Source organism: Theileria annulata, chromosome 3 (assembly GCF_000003225.4).
Source record: "Theileria annulata chromosome 3, complete sequence, *** SEQUENCING IN PROGRESS ***".
In the NCBI taxonomy this organism is placed as follows: Eukaryota; Apicomplexa; class Aconoidasida; order Piroplasmida; family Theileriidae; genus Theileria; species Theileria annulata.
The window spans coordinates 985,418-1,005,719 of NC_011100.1; the positions used below are offsets into that span (position 1 = coordinate 985,418).

The 20,302-nt window shown below is 30.8% G+C and overlaps 7 protein-coding genes across 7 annotated transcripts, besides 8 other annotated features; 1 reads left to right on the forward strand and 6 right to left on the reverse strand.

Moving 5' to 3' along the window:
- Positions 1–407: 407 nt before the first annotated feature.
- On the reverse strand, positions 408–1,982 carry TA04685 (uncharacterized protein; the record flags this gene model as incomplete). Its single annotated transcript, XM_950064.1, has 1 exon — positions 408–1,982. The coding sequence occupies one exon, from the start codon at positions 1,980–1,982 to the stop codon at positions 408–410; it is 1,575 nt and encodes a 524-aa protein (XP_955157.1).
- Positions 1,929–1,982: a sequence feature (Signal peptide predicted for TA04685 by SignalP 2.0 HMM (Signal peptide probability 0.903, signal anchor probability 0.000) with cleavage site probability 0.847 between residues 18 and 19).
- A 934-nt stretch (positions 1,983–2,916) lies between these two features.
- TA04690 (uncharacterized protein) lies at positions 2,917–4,488 on the reverse strand (the record flags this gene model as incomplete). Its single annotated transcript, XM_950065.1, has 1 exon — positions 2,917–4,488. The coding sequence occupies one exon, from the start codon at positions 4,486–4,488 to the stop codon at positions 2,917–2,919; it is 1,572 nt and encodes a 523-aa protein (XP_955158.1).
- Positions 4,195–4,263: a sequence feature (2 probable transmembrane helices predicted for TA04690 by TMHMM2.0 at aa 4-22 and 76-98).
- Positions 4,423–4,479: a sequence feature (2 probable transmembrane helices predicted for TA04690 by TMHMM2.0 at aa 4-22 and 76-98).
- Positions 4,435–4,488: a sequence feature (Signal peptide predicted for TA04690 by SignalP 2.0 HMM (Signal peptide probability 0.903, signal anchor probability 0.000) with cleavage site probability 0.847 between residues 18 and 19).
- Positions 4,489–5,424: 936 nt separating this feature from the next.
- On the reverse strand, positions 5,425–6,990 carry TA04695 (uncharacterized protein; the record flags this gene model as incomplete). Its single annotated transcript, XM_950066.1, has 2 exons — positions 5,425–6,307; positions 6,341–6,990. The coding sequence occupies 2 exons, from the start codon at positions 6,988–6,990 to the stop codon at positions 5,425–5,427; spliced, it is 1,533 nt and encodes a 510-aa protein (XP_955159.1).
- Positions 6,697–6,765: a sequence feature (2 probable transmembrane helices predicted for TA04695 by TMHMM2.0 at aa 4-22 and 76-98).
- Positions 6,925–6,981: a sequence feature (2 probable transmembrane helices predicted for TA04695 by TMHMM2.0 at aa 4-22 and 76-98).
- Positions 6,937–6,990: a sequence feature (Signal peptide predicted for TA04695 by SignalP 2.0 HMM (Signal peptide probability 0.903, signal anchor probability 0.000) with cleavage site probability 0.847 between residues 18 and 19).
- Positions 6,991–8,519: 1,529 nt separating this feature from the next.
- On the reverse strand, positions 8,520–10,111 carry TA04705 (uncharacterized protein; the record flags this gene model as incomplete). Its single annotated transcript, XM_950067.1, has 2 exons — positions 8,520–9,390; positions 9,459–10,111. The coding sequence occupies 2 exons, from the start codon at positions 10,109–10,111 to the stop codon at positions 8,520–8,522; spliced, it is 1,524 nt and encodes a 507-aa protein (XP_955160.1).
- Positions 10,055–10,111: a sequence feature (Signal peptide predicted for TA04705 by SignalP 2.0 HMM (Signal peptide probability 0.782, signal anchor probability 0.000) with cleavage site probability 0.307 between residues 19 and 20).
- An 844-nt stretch (positions 10,112–10,955) lies between these two features.
- Positions 10,956–11,752, forward strand: TA04710 (uncharacterized protein; the record flags this gene model as incomplete). Its single annotated transcript, XM_950068.1, has 4 exons — positions 10,956–11,246; positions 11,291–11,422; positions 11,466–11,523; positions 11,553–11,752. The coding sequence occupies 4 exons, from the start codon at positions 10,956–10,958 to the stop codon at positions 11,750–11,752; spliced, it is 681 nt and encodes a 226-aa protein (XP_955161.1).
- Positions 11,753–11,829: 77 nt separating this feature from the next.
- On the reverse strand, positions 11,830–14,479 carry TA04715 (uncharacterized protein; the record flags this gene model as incomplete). Its single annotated transcript, XM_950069.1, has 3 exons — positions 11,830–13,079; positions 13,159–14,394; positions 14,425–14,479. The coding sequence occupies 3 exons, from the start codon at positions 14,477–14,479 to the stop codon at positions 11,830–11,832; spliced, it is 2,541 nt and encodes an 846-aa protein (XP_955162.1).
- A 62-nt stretch (positions 14,480–14,541) lies between these two features.
- Positions 14,542–20,241, reverse strand: TA04720 (uncharacterized protein; the record flags this gene model as incomplete). Its single annotated transcript, XM_950070.1, has 2 exons — positions 14,542–15,560; positions 15,633–20,241. 2 exons carry the CDS (start codon positions 20,239–20,241, stop codon positions 14,542–14,544), a joined length of 5,628 nt encoding a protein of 1,875 aa, XP_955163.1.
- Positions 20,242–20,302: the final 61 nt, after the last annotated feature.

Here is a 20,302-nt window from a genome sequence, read left to right on the forward strand (position 1 = left end):
TCTGTTAACACCATCATAATGGGTTATGAAAAATATATACATTTAGATAATTTGAAGTAAATTATGTTTAATATAGATTATGTTTATTTTATGTCATAACTAATCAATGTGTATAATTATGTGCGGATTAACTTCTGAATAAATCTGATATTTCCATGTACAGTATTCCACTCCATCTTCTAATATTAATACCATATATTCTATGTTTAAATTCAGATAAGTTCATTTCGAAAAGGTTTAAAATTATATTGGTACAAAATATTTGCTAAATAATGATGGGTCGGAAATATTAAAAATAAATGCGATTTGATGTCAGTGTGAAAATATAAAATATAAAATAACATTTAATATCATTTTTATATTATATTAATTGTAAAATTATAAATTTGTTGAGTGTTTTATAATAATTATGTTCTTAGTCGGAATAACTGATATTGTGGTGTGTTCAGATCATCAAATGTTGATTTGTTCCTTACAATAAATTTGTTTGTATTTATGTTTGGATTAATCATCACCTTGTTTTTTCTAAATGGTTCCAATGGTATGTTACCTGGTTGAAAACTTCCTGTTGCATAAACAGCCCCAAACACATATTTGTTCAATATGGATTCTCCGAAATCATTAGTTTCCTTTATTGAGAAATGATGAATTGTCATTTCACCATCTGATATTTCCTTTTTCTCAAATAATGATGGTTGCTCTTCATCAATAGTAATATCTAGTTTTATCGGATATGATTTTTCAAACATTTGAATTATTTTATGAAATTCACTTAAGCTTAACAATTTATAATTGTCTATTCTTAATTTTTTCACGTATGTATACTTCTTTTTCTCCCTTATTTTCCCCCTTTTATCACTGTAATAATTGTGTAAATATGTTTCTTCCTCATTTCTGTACACCTCTAAATTGTATTTTAAATATTTGTTCTTTAGAACATGAATTGTTCTGTTTGTGATCATCGGATCTATAATCATTTTAATTTTATATTCTTTAACATATTTATCCTTTAATTTATATAATGTGTATTTGTAGTTCCAAATATTTGATGATCCTGTAACTTTTTCAATACCAAATAATTCAGGAGTAATAATTTCTGATATGTCTAATGTAATTACGGGCATTCCAGATGGATGTCTTCTGTACCATATATTTAATTTGATTGCGTCCATAATTACTTCATCTAATAACATATCATCACTATATTCTGTTAAAAACCAATATTCTTCACCTAATATAGGTCTCATTTCATATGATCTTATATAATCATCAACTATCTCAATCCTAAAAGGTTCAAACATAAATTGAAACAAATTGTTATAACCAGTGTGTGATTTATAAATAGAAATAGAAACACATTCATCAGTTAAATATGGACGTTTTGTATAACCTACAACAGCAGGACGATTAGAATCATATACATATCCGAATCTATATAGTGGGATTGACTTACCATCAAAAATAAACCAATTGTAATTATATGCAAGTTTAAATCTACGTATTTGATAATTAACATGTTCAGAAGTGGTACTTTTTATAAATGGATGTTTTGGTTTCGGTCCAATATCAATTGAAACTAGAACTGGTCCATTTATTTTTGACATAAATTCTTCATTACTTATGTGACTGTATTTGTCAGATGATATGCTAATGGTATGTCGATTGACTGATTTCAATAATCCATCATTAAATGTGTGAACATAAAATGATACCAGAATAACCTTATTTATTATAAATAATTCAACAAGTAAATTGTATTCCTGTGAACCATTCTCCTTTGGAAATATCACTTCATTTCCGTATCTTAATTCACTAATGGGTTCTGAATCACCAACAAACATAAAATATCTGGAGTTTATATTGAATCTACCATGAAATACATTCACTCCATTAGGAACAATAAAATTCTTTAGATCAACATAAATTACTCCAAATACACATTCAATCAATGTTATTGTCAGAATCGTAATTATTGATGTCATGATGATAGAATTAAACTATCTCGATGTATATAATGATCCTCTAATATAATCCAAGTATAAACTGGTATAAGACCATTATCTAAATCATCTAAATCTAGTCGAAAATCCAAAACGCTAAAATTAAATTAAGTTCAAAAGTATTTAATCTGTACCGAAAATATATATGTATAAATTCTAGAATAAAATTTAATTAAAAATATAATATATTGGCATCTGATAATATATGAGATGAGTAGATTAATATGTTGTATGATAAATAATAAAATGAGGTAAAGAAATGAATTATATCAGATGGAATATATGGGAACAAATAACTTATGTCAGATAATAAAAATGTGTTCTATAATACATTGTAGTATCGATTCATTCTAAAGTTATTAAAATAACAACCAATAGATATAGATCCGAGATTAATATTCTCATTTCAATAACAAATTTTAAAATTGAACTTCCAGTTATTTATCATTTGATTATATCAAATTCATAATAATATTTATGTCTTAATGAAAAATCTTATTTATTGTGTGATCTGTTAACACCATCATAATGGGTTGTGAAAAATATATACATTTAGATAATTTGAAGTAAATTATGTTTAATATAGATTATGTTTATTTTATGTCATAACTAATCAATGTGTATAATTATGTGCGGATTAACTTCTGAATAAATCTGATATTTCCATGTACAGTATTCCACTCCATCTTCTAATATTAATACCATATATTCTATGTTTAAATTCAGATAACTTCATTTCGAAAAGGTTTAAAAATTATATTGACAAAATATTTGCTAAATAATGATGGGTCGGAAATATTAAAAATAAATGCGATTTGATGTCAGTGTGAAAATTTAAAATATAAAATAACATTTAATATCATTTTTATATTATATTAATTGTAAAATTATAAATTTGTTGAGTGTTTTATAATAATTATGTTCTTAGTCGGAATAACTGATATTGTGGTGTGTTCAGATCATCAAATGTTGATTTGTTCCTTACAATAAATTTGTTTGTATTTATGTTTGGATTAATCATCACCTTGTTTTTTCTAAATGGTTCCAATGGTATGTTACCTGGTTGAAAACTTCCTGTTGCATAAACAGCCCCAAACACATATTTGTTCAATATGGATTCTCCGAAATCATTAGTTTCCTTTATTGAGAAATGATGAATTGTCATTTCACCATCTGATATTTCCTTTTTCTCAAATAATGATGGTTGCTCTTCATCAATAGTAATATCTAGTTTTATCGGATATGATTTTTCAAACATTTGAATTATTTTTGTTCCCTCTTTATCTTTAAGTTCATCGTATTTTTCCTCATTCACCCCCTTTTTTATTAATCTTGATTTTATAACTTTTATATGATTTCTTATTTCATATTTTTGATTCAATATCACATACGTTGCTTCATCATTTCTGTACACTTCTAAATTGAAATATTTGTATTTTATTTTTGGAACATAAATATTTCTGTATATTATATTTGAATCCATAATGACACTTATTCTATCTTCATATTCAAATTTTCGTTCGTGCTTATATAATGTGTATATGTAGTTTCTGGTTGATCCTGTAACTTTTTGAATTCCAAATAATTCAGGACTAATAAGTTCTGATATGTCTAATGTAATTATTGGCAATCCTTTATTATGTCTTCTGTATAATCTATATAATTTTAATGAATTTTTGTTTACTTCATCTAATAACATAACATCACTGTATTCTTTTAAAACCCAGTATTCTTCACCTAAAATAGGCCTCATTTCATATATATGTCTATAATGACCATATAGTTCAATCATAAAAGGTTCAAACATAAATTGAAACAAATTATTATAATCAGGGTGTGATTTATAAATTGCAATAGAAACACATTCTTCAGTTAAATATGGACGTTTTGTATAACCTACAACAGAAGGACGATTAGAATCATATACATATCCAAATCTATATAGTGGGATTGACTTACCATCAAAAATAAACCAATTGTAATTATATGCAAGTTTAAATCTACGTATTTGATAATTAACATTTTCAGAAGTGGTACTTTTTATAAATGGATGTTTTGGTTTCGGTCCAATATCAATTGAAACTAGAACTGGTCCATTTATTTTTGACATAAATTCTTCATTACTTATGTGACTGTATTTGTCAGATGATATGCTAATGGTATGTCGATTGACTGATTTCAATAATCCATCATTAAATGTGTGGACATAAAATGATACCAGAATAACCTTATTTATTATAAATAATTCAACAAATAAATTGTATTCCTGTGAACCATTCTCCTTTGGAAATATCACTTCATTTCCGTATCTTAATTCACTAATGGGTTCTGAATCACCAACAAACATAAAATATCTGGAGTTTATATTGAATCTACCATGAAATACATTCACTCCATTAGATATAATAAAATTCTTTAGATCAACATAAATTACTCCAAACACACATTCAATCAATGTTATTGTCAGAATCGTAATTATTGATGTCATGATGATAGAATTAAACTATCTCGATGTATATAATGATCCTCTAATATAATCCAAGTATAAACTGGTATAAGACCATTATCTCTAAATCATCTAAATCTAGTCGAAAATCCAAAATGCTAAAATGAAATTAAGTTCAAAAGTATTTAATCTGTACCGAAAATATATATGTATAAATTCTAGAATAAAATTTAATTAAAAATATAATATATTGGCATCTGATAATATATGAGATGAGTAGATTAATATGTTGTATGATAAATAATAAAATGAGGTAAAGAAATGAATTATATCAGATGGAATATATGGGAACAAATAACTTATGTCAGATAATAAAAATGTGTTCTATAATACATTGTAGTATCGATTCATTCTAAAGTTATTAAAATAACAACCAATAGATATAGATCCGAGATTAATATTCTCATTTCAATAACATATTTTAAAATTGAACTTCCAGTTATTTATCATTTGATTATATCAAATTCATAATAATATTTATGTCTTAATGAAAAATCTTATTTATTGTGTGATCTGTTAACACCATCATAATGGGTTATGAAAAATATATACATTTAGATAATTTGAAGTAAATTATGTTTAATATAGATTATGTTTATTTTATGTCATAACTAATCAATGTGTATAATTATGTGCGGATTAACTTTTGAATAAATCTGATATTTCCATGTACAGTATTCCACTACATCTTCTAATATTAATACCATATATTCTATGTTTAAATTCAGATAAGTTCATTTCGAAAAGGTTTAAAATTAATATTGACAAAATATTTGCTAAATAATGATGGGTAGGAAATATTAAAAATAAATGCGATTTGATGTCAGTGTGAAAATTTAAAATATAAAATAACATTTAATATCATTTTTATATTATATTAATTGTAAAATTATAAATTTGTTGAGTGTTTTATAATAATTATGTTCTTAGTCGGAATAACTGATATTGTGGTGTGTTCAGATCATCAAATGTTGATTTGTTCCTTACAATAAATTTGTTTGTGTTTATGTTTGGATTAATCATCACCTTGTTTTTTCTAAATGGTTCCAATGGTATGTTACCTGGTTGAAAACTTCCTGTTGCATAAACAGCCCCAAACACATATTTGTTCAATATGGATTCTCCGAAATCATTAGTTTCCTTTATTGAGAAATGATGAATTGTCATTTCACCATCTGATATTTCCTTTTTCTCAAATAATGATGGTTGTTCTTCATCAATAGTAATATCTAGTTTTATCGGATATGATTTTTCTATCCTTTTATTTATATCAATACATTCACTTTTAATTAATGTTATGTAATGATTCATTTTTCTTCTTTTGTAATAAAAATTGCACTTTTTTTTAATTTTTTCAAGTTTAAATACGTCATAACACATTATGATGTATGTTTCTTTTTCATTTCTGTACACTTCTATATTGAAACTAATATATTGATTTCTTTGCATAAATATCGTTCTGTTATCTATTTTTGAGTCAATTATGATCCTTATTCTATACTGATTCACATATTTATCCATCAATTTGTACAGTGTGTATTTCCAATTACCAATTGGTCCTGTAACTTTTTCAATACCAAATAATTCGGGACTAACAAGTTCTGATATGTCTAATGTAATTAAAGTTATCCCATACTGATTTCTGTATGATATATGTAATTTGATTGCATTCATGTGTTCACGATCTTGTAACAAATCACCATCGTATGTTGTCAAAAACCAGTACTCAATACCAAATATTGTCTTGATTTCATAATTTTGAAGACAACCAAAAGGAAATTGAATCATAAAAGGTTCATACCTAAATTAATATGTATTTAAAAAAATAAAATACAAATTATATATCGTAATCAAAAAGGATTCTTCAGTTAAATATGGAAGCTTTGTATAACCTACAACAGCAGGACGATTCGAATCATATACATATCCGAATTTATATAGTGGACCTGATTTGCCATCAAGCATAAAACCTTTATAATTATCTTCAAATATATATTTATGCAAAAATCGTTTTAAAACAAGAGAAATGGTACTTTTTATAAACGGATGTTTTGGTTTCGGTCCAATATCAAATGAAACTAGAACAGGTTTATTTATTTTTGACATAAATTCTTCATTACTTATGTGACTGTATTTGTCAGATGATATGCTAATGGTATGTCGATTGACTGATTTCAATAATCCATCATTAAATGTGTGGACATAAAATGATACCAGAATAACCTTATTTATTATAAATAATTCAACAAATAAATTGTATTCCTGTGAACCATTCTCCTTTGGAAATATCACTTCATTTCCGTATCTTAATTCACTAATGGGTTCTGAATCACCAACAAACATAAAATATCTGGAGTTTATATTGAATCTACCATGAAATACATTCACTCCATTAGATATAATAAAATTCTTTAGATCAACATAAATTACTCCAAACACACATTCAATCAATGTTATTGTCAGAATCGTAATTATTGATGTCATGATGATAGAATTAAACTATCTCGATGTATATAATGATCCTCTAATATAATCCAAGTATAAACTGGTATAAGACCATTATCTCTAAATCATCTAAATCTAGTCGAAAATCCAAAATGCTAAAATGAAATTAAGTTCAAAAGTATTTAATCTGTACCGAAAATATATATGTATAAATTCTAGAATAAAATTTAATTAAAAATATAATATATTGGCATCTGATAATATATGAGATGAGTAGATTAATATGTTGTATGATAAATAATAAAATGAGGTAAAGAAATGAATTATATCAGATGGAATATATGGGAACAAGTAACTTATTCAGATAATAAAAATGTGTTCTATAATACATTGTAGTATCGATTCATTCTAAAGTTATTAAAATAACAACCAATAGATATAGATCCGATTAATTCAATGAATATTATTGTTGAACAAATAATCTAATTTAGAGTGAGGTGTAATAAAATATCATAACCCCCGAATTAAGTAGTGATTGGCCAGATATATGGGACATTAAATTGTAAAGGTTGATGGGAATTGATAAATTAAGTTAATAAGAATATTCTGTGAGATGATATAGACATATTTTTGGAACGTAAAAATATGGTTTTGATTGTAGTAAAAAGAATTAATAATAGATTTGTAGATTACACAGACATTTTGTATGGATTTTTAAATTTGTAGTAAAAATATTCGTTAAATAATGAAGGATAGGAAATATTAAAAATAAATGTGATTTGATATCATTGTGTAAGTTTAAAATAGAAAATAACATTTTTATAAAATCTTTCACTTAATATTTTGTTTATATGTTATAAATATCATCAGAAGATGAATAGAAAATATTTTTTTTTTAAATGATTCCTTTTTATTTCAATCTTGTATTCATCTTTTATGTTATGTGTTTGTTTTAGGGTCTAATAATTAATATTGTGGGAACTTAGTTTATTTTTGTTACAACAGATTCGGATTTAACCCTTTGTAAAAATTATTTCATCCTTACTTTAAGTGTTCCTGAATTGATGTAAATTTAAAAATCGACTATCGAAGACTAACTCATGGAAACAATTGATTTGATTTTATTTATCATAAAATAGGGGGGTTGAATTGTTAGTAAATAGTTTTTTGATGTTGTATTTTTGTATTTAACATTGAAATTAATCTAAAGAATATTTCCGATTAATTGTATAATAGATATTCTAAATTTAATGTCGAATGTTGAAAAACCAAAAGTCCAATGAATTAAATTGGTTGAGATGTAGAATTATAATATCATCTTTTAGCTAATTTTACAAAATATATTCCGTAATATATTCATTTCGTAATTCTCTCTGTGTTCTCTAAATAGTGTGTAGTTTAAAGTGGTTTCTTGATAAGTTTTCTGTAATAGTAAAAACTAATTTACGTTTTGTCAATAATGTTGAATAATTTCAAAGAATCTAGTGTGAATAGGGAATGTGAATAAATAAAATATAAATTCTAGGTGAAAAGGATTAAAGAACGCTATTGCTTTGTGTCTCCTGATTTCAGGGAACCGAATTCAAAGACTCCATTTCCATCACCGGATTTATTAATGTTATACTTTGTTTGTTGATAGGTATGTCAATCTTTAACCCCTCGTCAAAATACTTCTCTATCGGAATATTGCCAACTTCATAAATCCTTCGAGTAGATATGTCTCCAAATACATATTTTTCAGAATGATCTATGGCATTCCCATCTGGTTCATTTATGTAAAAGTGCCTGTGAATCCCATTTGTTTCAAACCTAATTTCAGTCCTATATAAAGAAGTAGGAGCATTGTCTATTGAGATATTCAATGCAATTGGACCCATCAGCTCCAAGACAGCTATGAGCTCGTTTTTTTTATTCCCCCAAAATTCCTTGTATACAACGTTACCTGACTCCACGCATCTGTCAAAAATACGAACTTCCCTAATCGCCCCTAAAGAGGTGTAGTATGTGAATCCCACTGTAACTATGGTTCTCTCTCCCATCTTATAAGTCTCAACAGTAGCAGATTTAGCACTGTCATTTATCACCCAGATTATAATGTCGTCAGAGTTCAAATCCAACACACTTCGTATTCTGAATAACTCGTCCTCTTTGCTCATCTGATATAGAGTGTAACTCCATGAACCCAGAAGTCCAACAGTTTTTTCCACCCCAAATATCTCTGGAGAAATTAATTCCGAGACGTCAATGATTGTGGGATTAAACCTGACTCCTTTTCCGTCCATGTAGTTGAGTGTTTCGTAGGCAATAGATTTGTCAATGTGATCAAAGTCGGAAGGATTTTCGACGGATGCTGACCAAATCTTTCTGCAGTAATACCTGGTTTTCACATAAGTTATAGTCTTGGGACCTATATTAAACTCCAATTTCTTCAGAATTAGCCTAAAATACATGTGAAAACGAATTATTCTCAGCATTATATGTATCTATTTAGGTAACTAATATTGTACCTGTAAGTGAATGTGACTGAATCGAAACTGTCTACGAAACTTTTGAAAATTTTGAATCCCACCACCGTGCTTATGAGTGGGTCATAAGCAATTCCGAACTTGTACTGTATGTCATTCTTTTGATTTATTGTAAAGTTTTTAAATTGCTCAGCTATTGTGTATTTTACGTATTTATGCTTCTCATCTATCCTTGATTTTTTTTTAATAAATGGGTGCTTAAACCCGGGATTGATGTTAAAGTAGAGAAACACCTCACCGCCTGTTTCGTTAAGAACAATGATTGGTTCAACCTCAATGAACTCATCGTTAATCAATCTATAGTAAGTTCTTTTTGATAGGATGGATTCTGCTGATTTTTTTACAAAAACTGAAATTATTAGGTACTCGTGTTCATCTTTTTCCAAAAGCTCAACCAGACATTCATCGTTAGAAATATCTTGATTAATTTTTGGATAGATAGTCTGCTCTCCGCATTTAACTAGGATTATTCGTTCTTCATAACCCATGAATAGCTTATATTTGCCATTTGGTACTAAATGCCCATGTGAAACCCTGACTCCTTGACTTATTGTATGGGATTTTAGTTCCAAAAACGCGCAGTTGGAAAACAGGCTAAACTTTGTTATAACTAGAATAAAGGGTAAAAGAAACATCTCAGTTCAAGATATAAGGTATATTTTGAAAAGAATCCAAAAATCTGGGCAATGTCAATGTTTTAAGTTTGAAAGAGGTGTGTTTTGATATAGATGACTGAATAAAGAAGAAAATGTAACTAAATCTGAAATAATTAAGAGTTATAGATTAAAATAATTCTGTAATAAAAGAAGACTGATAAATGATGGTTTTATAAAGAATTAATAAGATTTTCCCAGCTAGCTAATTTGTTTAATTATAAAATGGAAATAATTTTTTCATTTTTGATTTATTAAAGTTTAAAATTAATTTTAGGGCTATTTTTAAATTTTAAGTATTTAAAAAATTGAAATTAACTACAGAAAGCAAATAAATTGTGTGGATGATGTCGTTTTCAAAATAATGGAAAAATACTCTGAATGATATTTTTATTTGTAGATGTTGTTTTTTGGTTTAATAAAATTGTTATTTTGGAATATAGGTCTAACTAGTTTTATTTCTGGGCTCAATTGTTATATTTACTAACTCTAAAAAATCCTTTCAAAGAGGATAAATTCTGAAATGTGTAATGCATTTCCACTCCATAAATATTGAATATTTTATTTTAGCATATATTGCAGTTTTGAAGCTTTCAAGTTCGTGGTTTTTAGCACTAATCACTTAAACGTTTAGGCTCAACAGTAAATAAAGGAATAAATCTAAAAAATTCAGACACATTTCAAAAATCTTCAGATTATTTAATAATACATAATGGAAGAAGAGTAATTTTTGCTTAATTTTAAAATTTTTATTAGTTTTGTGATAAGGGGACGATTTTGGATGCAAACGATCGAGTACTTTTCAATTTTAAATAAGGTTTATTAGATGAAAGTTGAATACATATCTCTGAAGTGCGACACAGTGGATAAGTGCTCATTTTTCTGCCAAACAGCGGAGAAGGATTACAATGTTAATGGGAGTCGCAAAGTTGGTAGGACTATTGAACGTGTTTTGTCCAAAAATGGTGACATAATACCAAAGTCTTCAATAAATTGGCTGTGTTCTGGAGATAAGTGGAACTCGCTGTTTGTCAAGAAGGGCTGGATAACAGGTGTAAAGGGTGATTTTATTCGTAAAATGAACCCTATGTTTCAGTTTTTCATGAATACCTATGCCGTGAGTGACAAACCCTTTTTTATTCTTTGGTAATATTTGATTAGGAATGTGGAGGTGGTGATTTACTGGACTCTGCAAAGAACTTATCTGTTAAATCGTCTTCTGAAATGTTAGTTGTTCATCGAACAAATTTTTTTAGGTGCAAAAGCATGAAGAATTGCGATTTCTTTACTCACGTACCACTATGATTTATATTTCTCAACCAAATGACCTGTTTAGGCGTTTATCATTGACGAGAAGTTTATGTCATTTTCCACGTTGACGAATTTTTGCAAAGGTTTGGATTATTTCATTAATTCTGCTCAGGACCGCCATTGAATTTGGCTGCCAAAGACGGGAATTTACTGGGGATTTTAACCGAGGTTGATAAAGAGGCCAGCGAGAAGGGAGAAAGGATTTCTGAGGCTACTGCGAAACCCATGTACTACTATGGAGGCCCTATAACCAGCGACCATTACTACGATGATCTCAGACGCGGGTCCATCGTACCCGCCACTAATTTGTAAATTTGATCCATGAAATTTGTACATAATTAGATTAAATGTATAAAACAAGAGTAAAATTACATTAATTGGGTTTAAAATTAATATACGGCGAAGTTTGGGAGCTGAGTTGTTGAAACTTGTTCGTCCGAGTAGACAATTGCAATGAATTGTCTGCTGTACAACTTGACGTTGATTACTTTTAAGGGTTGCTGTGGCTGTTGTGGCTTCTCTCTCGAGAATTTCTGCGAGATAAACTCGCCGATGCTTGAGACGAAGGACGATGAGCTCACCACGCTGCGTGGCTGCTTCACAATTGAAACAGTGTCAAATATCAGCTGAGGTTTTGTGTACAGGCTTACGAGTTTGTATACCTTAATCTTACTGTCCTCGGTAACGGTGACTATGTTCCCGTTGAGTAACATGAAGGCTGCGATTATTGCCGTGTTTTCCAGTGCGTGGGTGAATACGATGTCCATGTCAGTGACGCTAAAAACTCTCAAAAGGCCCATGGAATCAAACAGCAGGAGATCATACTCTAGTTGTACTTCTTTTGAGCCGTTTGTCACTGTGTCATTTTTAATTGGTAAAATACTCGTCACTTTTGGCAATTCATCCTTTTCTTTCGTTTCTTTGTTGTCTGGGTGTACAAATGACATGAGTATTTTTATCTTTGGAATATTGTTATTGCTGTATTCTACAAGGTTCCAAATGCATATGCAAGGGACATTGTTATCTGAAAACATCTTCAAACCCTTGGAACTTATAACGTCTCGTCCCACCGATTTCAATTCAGAATTATCTAAAACCTCAACATCAGAATTTTCAGGGTTTGGATCTGTATTTGAGACGTTAAAATCTGTAGAAGTTGTATCAAATGAATTTGTATCGTGTTGCTCTTGGAAATTTGATTCTTTAGGTTCTTGAAATTTTGATTCCTCTTGTAAATTGGTTTGGTTTTCTAAATTTCGCTCATTTTCTTGTAAAGTAGATTCTTGTTCTTGTAAAGTAGATTCTTTTTGTGAATTGGATTCTTTTTGTGAATTTAATAGTGTGAGATTAATGAATATGATATCTCGTTCTATAGATTCCTCCAGGATCCCATTACCCAATGTCAGTACGTAATATTCTCCAAGCCAGGACATGTAATTTGAAGTCAAGTGTGTCTTGAAGCAAATCGTAGGTATACTATTTGGCACGTGATCCTTCTCACTCTTTCCGTTCTTTGAAGGAACGTTGTTCAAGTATAACAAGTTCTTCATGTAATAAATCATTATCCAGCCAAACTTATCACATAAACACAATGAATCGCCAGACCAATAAATACTCAATAAATCTCCAAACAAATTACCTAATCCAATATCAATATAATATTTTTTATATAATAGTTAATAATTATCAATAGTATTGTAATTGGTTTATGAAAATACTTGAGTGAAAAGTAGTAAGTTGTAATGTTGAGACGTTGTATATATTAATGAGGTTATTGAGTAATATTTCATTCTTGGTAAACATGAACTCCTTTGCTAGTGTTGAAGTGTGCTGGAGTGATACTGAATATGAGGGTTGGGATTTGTCATTACTGGAACCATGAGCAATTGCGTAAATTGGGAGAATAGGGTGAGGTTGAATTCCTCCAGAATTATTGGTGTCCTTGATCTTGAGGAGCATTTGGAGCTTCTCAGAAAGCTCAAAGTGGTCCTGTCTGATGTTAAATGCCTCCTCAACATATGACTTTGAGTAACTGCTCAGGTACCTGATAAGCCTCAAAAGAATAACCCAATTATTGTCCGAGTCTTTGTTGTCCAATTTCCGCTGTTTATGCAAGTTATTGTACCGAATTAAGAGATTAAGCACGTTTGTAGTTATGTTCTTGTTGAGTTGATAGGGACATAAATTTGTATTAAGCTCAGTTAATAGGTACAAATCACTCTTGACTGGTTCTAGAAGTAGTTGGAGCGATAAGTGGTTCAAATGTTCGTTCATCGTGATGTTTGACATGGTATAAAAGGTGCTGAGTGTTCTTCCCTTTGCGTTATGTAGTGAAATGAACCTTATTTTCCTAATATTATCCACAATCTTCTTCAGTATGTCTACATCGTCCTTATTTGCTGTTTCCTCGAGGTTGTTTAGGTAAATCTGGTGACTTGAGTAGTAGTGTAAATTGAAGAAGATGAGCTTCAGTGGCAGAATCATCGGTATGAGAAGGTTATCATAGTTGATTATCTGATAATCATCCAAAAGGTTGTACAAATGGTTGTAGTCGTCGGTTTCGTCAAAGTATCCACTATCTGATTCAGGTGTGTTATCTGAGTCTAGTGCGTTGTTAATACTGGGTGAGGCGTTATTTAAGTAGGGGTTAATGTTACAGTTGTTAGAGTAGAGTGAGTACAGCTTATAGTTGCAATTCAGATATGACCATAGCTTATAGAATGAGTTGTTGAAGTTACTCAGTACGTAGTTGTTAACTATATCAACGTGGTCACTATACTTATTAGTGTTCTTGTAATTAGAACCTTCAGAATCCTCTGGGTTGTGGTAGTTGTAGTTTAGCCTATACAACGTCTTCGACGACTTCAGAGATAACTTTATCAGATGATCTCTGTAGTTAAACAGATACTTCGACATACTCACACTTAGACGGTCCAGCCAGAAATAATGATAGTCTACGTATTAATATCATAATAATCACTTACAGTTCGTCTGCTTATATATATAATTCCTCATTAATCCCAATATCGTCTCCACCATCGATAATGTTATTATTATACCAATAAACCTATATTATTATATATTATTATATTTAATATTATTTATAGTATTGTATACTCTTTAAGTTGTAATTCATCGTCAAGTTGAGTTTTTGTGTTCATATTGTTGGAGGCGGATAAGATGTTGAATTTTTCAACGTCAAATGTGTCATTTGCAAATAAAGATGGTTCAATTGTGTTAATGACTGATTCTAGAAATTGTTTAAGCCATTCGTTATTTCCTTTCATCTGGTTCAGGAGCGTTAGTTGAGTGTAGAGTCCGTTGTAGACCTGCGGTAAAAGGCCAACCTTGTACAAAACAAGAATGAACACGCATGTTAATGATACAACAAAGCATACGCAGACAATCTCTTCGTTAACCAGGTTAAGGTCACTATCGTACAGTCCAACATCTAACCTATCCTTCACTTCATTATCAGATTGATAATCTGATTCTAAAGTTCCACACTGATTTTCACTTGAATTATCCAAATTACTACTATGGATTGCAAGAAGTGCTAGTTTATTAATGAGATTAAGTTGGAGTGACGGTATGTTAAACTCTTGTATACTCAAATTTGAGTCTAAAAACCCAATAAAGGTATTTACTAGTCTAGTGTAAATGCTCTCAATATCAATATCATACTTTCTAATTGAGATTATTGAGTTGATTTTATAATAATTGAGCGTCAACTCCATATTTAAGGTCGACTTTATCTTAAGAAGCACTTCTACAACACTCAAAGTATTTACGTTAACAACCAAATCAGTTTCCTCATTCATTACGAAAATCTCATCTCCTGACCTCACGAATTCGTTCTGGTCATCAAGTGTAGAACCAGAAAGATGACCCAAATTTGGACCTGAGAAACTAAACAATGTATGCTGAGAGTTCTGCGTATGAGTTCCTTTAGGTCTAGGCAAATGCTTTGTTGATATTATCGATGACAACTTCTTCAAAATTGGACACTTCATATGCGTCTGCTTAAATGTATAATTGTTAAACTCCACCAACACATTCCCATCCAAATACTTATAATCATCAACGTAATAATTACTATTACAATAACTATCATTCAATCCTAAACCATTATTACACTATTAATAACTATTTGTACGGATAACTAGTGATTATATAGTAGTATATACAATACCTTGATTGGTATAATCTAGATAATCATATTTTTGGTTGAAGTTATTGAATTTTTGAAAGTGTAGAAAGTTTGAGGCGTAGATGAGGATCTTGTCCCAGCTAGTGTAATTGACTACAAAGGAGTGTAGTAGTGCTGAAATCATGGGCATTTTGTCCAGGTAATAGCGAGAGCTATTTCTTATCATTTGCTCCACATCTAGCATGTCCAGCTTCTTCAAAACTATCCCGATACTCACGTTTAAAATCAACTCGTCTACTGTGCCTGATAACAGGTCCAGAATCCTCAAATCATGTCCTATCGTATTATATCCTCTAGCCTCCTCATTCAAACCAACACTATGTGGATTTTTGAGATACATTGTATTATAGACGCTGTTATATGAGTGTTTCGGATATGGTGTATTATACATATTGCTATATGAGTGTTTTGTGTATGATGTATTGTACATATTGGTATCATACGGATGATCGGATTCTGAATCATCATTGTGGCATAATAGTTCAACTTGTTTACTTAATGGATCTTCTACATGTAAATTTTTCTTCAAACCCTCTTTCCTTTGTGTGTTGATTCGTCCTGAATCCTGATCTTTAGCACTACTTCCCGCCAATGTATTTATATTATCGCTTGAATACTCTGGTGATGTATCAATAGAGTGTGTATGGAGGAGTATGTACTTGATTTTCTTGTTCTGGATCTTGTTGAAGGTGTACTGAAGACTAAAGTTGAATAGCTTTGAAATTAATATCGAGAGCGATAGGTTATTCAGGTATTGGTGTACGACGTCAACTGCATCTTGGATCCTGTTCGCAAGTATGAGCATTGCTGAGGAAAGCAGATACCGTCTCTGTGAAATAAGTGCAAATGCGTTTTTGACACTGGCGTCTTTCCAGCGCTCTTGGGTAAAATCGTTGGTCAGAAAATTGGCGAACTTCTCAAATCCCTTGGACTTCAAAAGTAAACTAAAAATCTTAACTTTGCCTTGGAGAATCAGATAAAACCCAAACTGGTCGAAATCTTCAATGTTTCTATAAGTCTTTACCTTGAGTCTAAAGCACTTTTCAACATTCTCAAACATGTATTTGAACGTTGTTTTATTCTTGACCCAGTATCCCACATTTATCATGTCCATGTACTCGGTGTACGATAGCCCACTATCACCTGTTACAATAGTGTTAGTATAATAGTGATCCAACTCAATTAGTAGATTATGATCATTCTTTACTAGCAATAGCCAGATCAGAAAATTTTCCTCAGCGTCTTCATCCCTTGTTAAGGTAACTGATTCATCCTTGAATATATGCTGGTTGACTTTAAACTTGTCGTCCAGGTGTTCTTTATACTTTGTGAAGAACACGTTATCTAAGTCTGTCAAATTCTTGTTGGTTGGAAATGTGCTGAAAAATGAGGGAGAAAGTGACGTCATATATGAAATCAGGTACTTTAATATATTATGGTCCGGTGTAACCACTTGGGAATTCTGTTCCATTCCAATTCTCAAGAGTATATTTGAATTCTGGCACAGGTTACAGAGATCTTCATCTCCATCTTCGTCTCGCGTTGACTCCATAGACCCAATTACATTTTCCAAGTCTCGGTTACTGTTGAATAGTAGCATGTCATCGGAGGTTGACAGGTATTTGGTAAGAATGTTAATGAGCTGATATTGTTCATACCAAGAAAGCCCAATTAATCTTAATACCTGTAAATACACAATCAATTCATTCAAGTAAAATTCATTTTCAACTCTGAAACTGCAATAATCCTTAAAGTATTGGTTATACTCATCATCCACTACGTAGTCGTTAAGGATAGTTTTCTTGGGTTCCTCCGCGTCCTTATTCTCCTCAAAGTTCTGCCCATGTGTCATATTACTTGTGTAAATAGTTTTAATTATGTAATCGTAGAAGAATCGGTTAAACCTGCAAAACAACTTTAGGGCCAGCGTCTTAAATATGATACAGTTACAGCCACCAGAAACATCATCAGTTAGGACTGCGCTTTGTTCCTCTGAATTGTAAGGATTCGAGTTTGTACAGTAAATATTATCCTTAAGCTGTGACAGAATTCTTCTAAACAGAAACACTAGCATATTTACAAGCTTAGATACAAGGGTGTTAAGGCCAAGTTTAAACATCGTTAGCACGCACTCGGGGTGGTATACTGGGAACATCTTATTCTCAAAATTACAGCCAGTAAATAAAGGTAACTCGCCAACCACATCATCAGAATAAGTTGTACTTGAATTTTCCAAACTATCGCATGATGGTTCATTTTGGTACTCTGACTCACCAATATACATATCTCTCATGGGTCTATTCTTAATTAGAATCTTTAGGTCCTCAATCATATAATCATTTCTACCGCTTGTTTCTAACAAATACTTATCCTGTGTCAACAAGTCATAACAGTATTTACTAGTTATTTCAAGCCACTTGATTATCTTATGACTCTTGATCATGTATAGGTATACAACTTCCGTGCCATCTAATTCCTCAGTTATATTAGGGTCATTTGGTGATATTAACTTGAATTTCGATAAAAGGCAAAAATAATTTGAGTCATACCACTTTTTAAACTGTATTATTGCGTCATCAAAATCATCGGTATCACCACTTGCTTCATCTGAATATTTTGATGGGTCTGGACGTTGAAATAACCAACTTCCCTTTAAATTAAGCTTATAATTTTCCCATTTGTAAAACCCACACACATATAATGAACCATCGTTTTGTGCATACTCATTACGTGTATGATCACTCAAATTTTTACATAAACTTTCTCTGTCATATGGAGTTAATATAACTGAGTCGTTATGGTATGGTGTTAACAATACTGACTCATTATCATATTGAGTCAGTAATACAGATTCCTTATCATATGGAGTGAAGATGATGAAGTAGAGTTGGTGGTGGTATTCAATAACCTGAAATGATATAACATGGTTCATGTTATGTATTTGATGGTGTGTAATATCATTTGGGTCATGTTTCTTGCTTGTGATGGCGGTGAGTGCTCCTGTTTTCGAGTGGATTATATAAAGCGTTTCATTCTTTCCGCTGAAAACTTTAATATTTTTTACCTTTGTGGATTCTTTGATTCTGTTTATAAAGTAATTTTCGATATACACAAGTTCATTATTTACATTAATGTATAGTGGTGTACTTGGGTGGAACATGTACCTAATCACCAAACCAACAATATTATCTACTGACTCTCTTATATGATCATCTTTCAAAAATAAGTCATATGGTGATAATAACAAGTCCATCCTAATGTCATTTTCATTCAACAAGATAAATTTTACTGGCGGTAATATCTTATTCAACCCCTTACTTATCTGCATTCCTATCAATTCATCCAAACTCTCATCACTCTTTTTCATATTTCCATTAATATTCCCACTAACATTAGAATTAATATTTTTACTATTAACACTACTTAAGTTATGGTTTGAATTGGATTTATAGAAATTTGATAAATTTGTCGACTTGAGTGTGATCCATTTACTAACCACGATGGGCGATTTGGTGGTAATTTTATTCGGTCTTAGAGAGTCACTTGTGTATAGAGTTACAAGTCCCGTTTCAAAGGTGTGATCACAAATGCAAACTGACTCAATTAACTTGATTTTAACTGGCATTGTAAGTTCGTTGCTGCCCAGGAGGTACTCGCTGGTGACTGCCAGTCTGTGATTAAAGAGGCCATCAACTCCGTAAATCTCGAAATATTGCACATAATCCTCATACTTGTGGAACAATATATTATCGTACTCCTCCCCAGTGTCATCATAAAATTCTTCTAGCGATTCACTCTGATCATAATCTTGAGATCCAACACTGTAGTCATCGTCTGTGTTGAGATTTGGCAAGAATATGTCCGAATCTCCTGATTTTAGCTCATGGTTGTATGGGAAATCTGATTCTAAATCCTCAGTTGATATACTGTAACAGCGCGTGTTAGTCGTGTTGTAAAAAATCAAGAACGCCCTTTTGCTGAAGTTGTAGTCTGACACTACGCTCTCAACGTTCATCCACAGGCAGTGAAAGTTGAGTGTGTAATTATCGTTTTGTAGTGGAATTTGAATGCAAATCTCAAACGAATCCTGCAGCTCATTGAATCGCCAAATATATGCCATGTAATATTTTGTTAGTGTTACCAGGAAGAGTTTGTTTATCTGGGTAGGCAGTCCATAATTTTTCTTCCAACTAGAGCAAATCACAGACTTATCGTGATATAAAGACCATAGCTCGTTCTTCAGAATCGTTTTCGACGTTCGATCCGAATTTTGCGCATACATAAAGCCCAAATTCTCCAACTGGGAGGTTTTACTCAATAACAAATCCTTTATCAAGGATTGGTAGCTTTCTAGCCAAAATACGAACAACGTGTTGTCAATTTTCTTCTCAGTTTGGTTCTTTTTTTGTCTTTTCTTCAAAATTGCCGATACTATCGTCAATTTTCCGTTCTCTTCTGAAGACGTACTTCTGTTCTTGTCGTGGAGTGACACTTCCGTGTAGTCAAACACTTCTATTGTACACTTATCTCGGTTTGAAAGCTCTAACCCCTTCACAACCTTTCTAATTTGAGATATTTGCTTTAATCTCATTTTATTTTACACTTATTTGTTATGGTTTTTTGAATTTTGTTACTTTTTATTCAATCTTTTT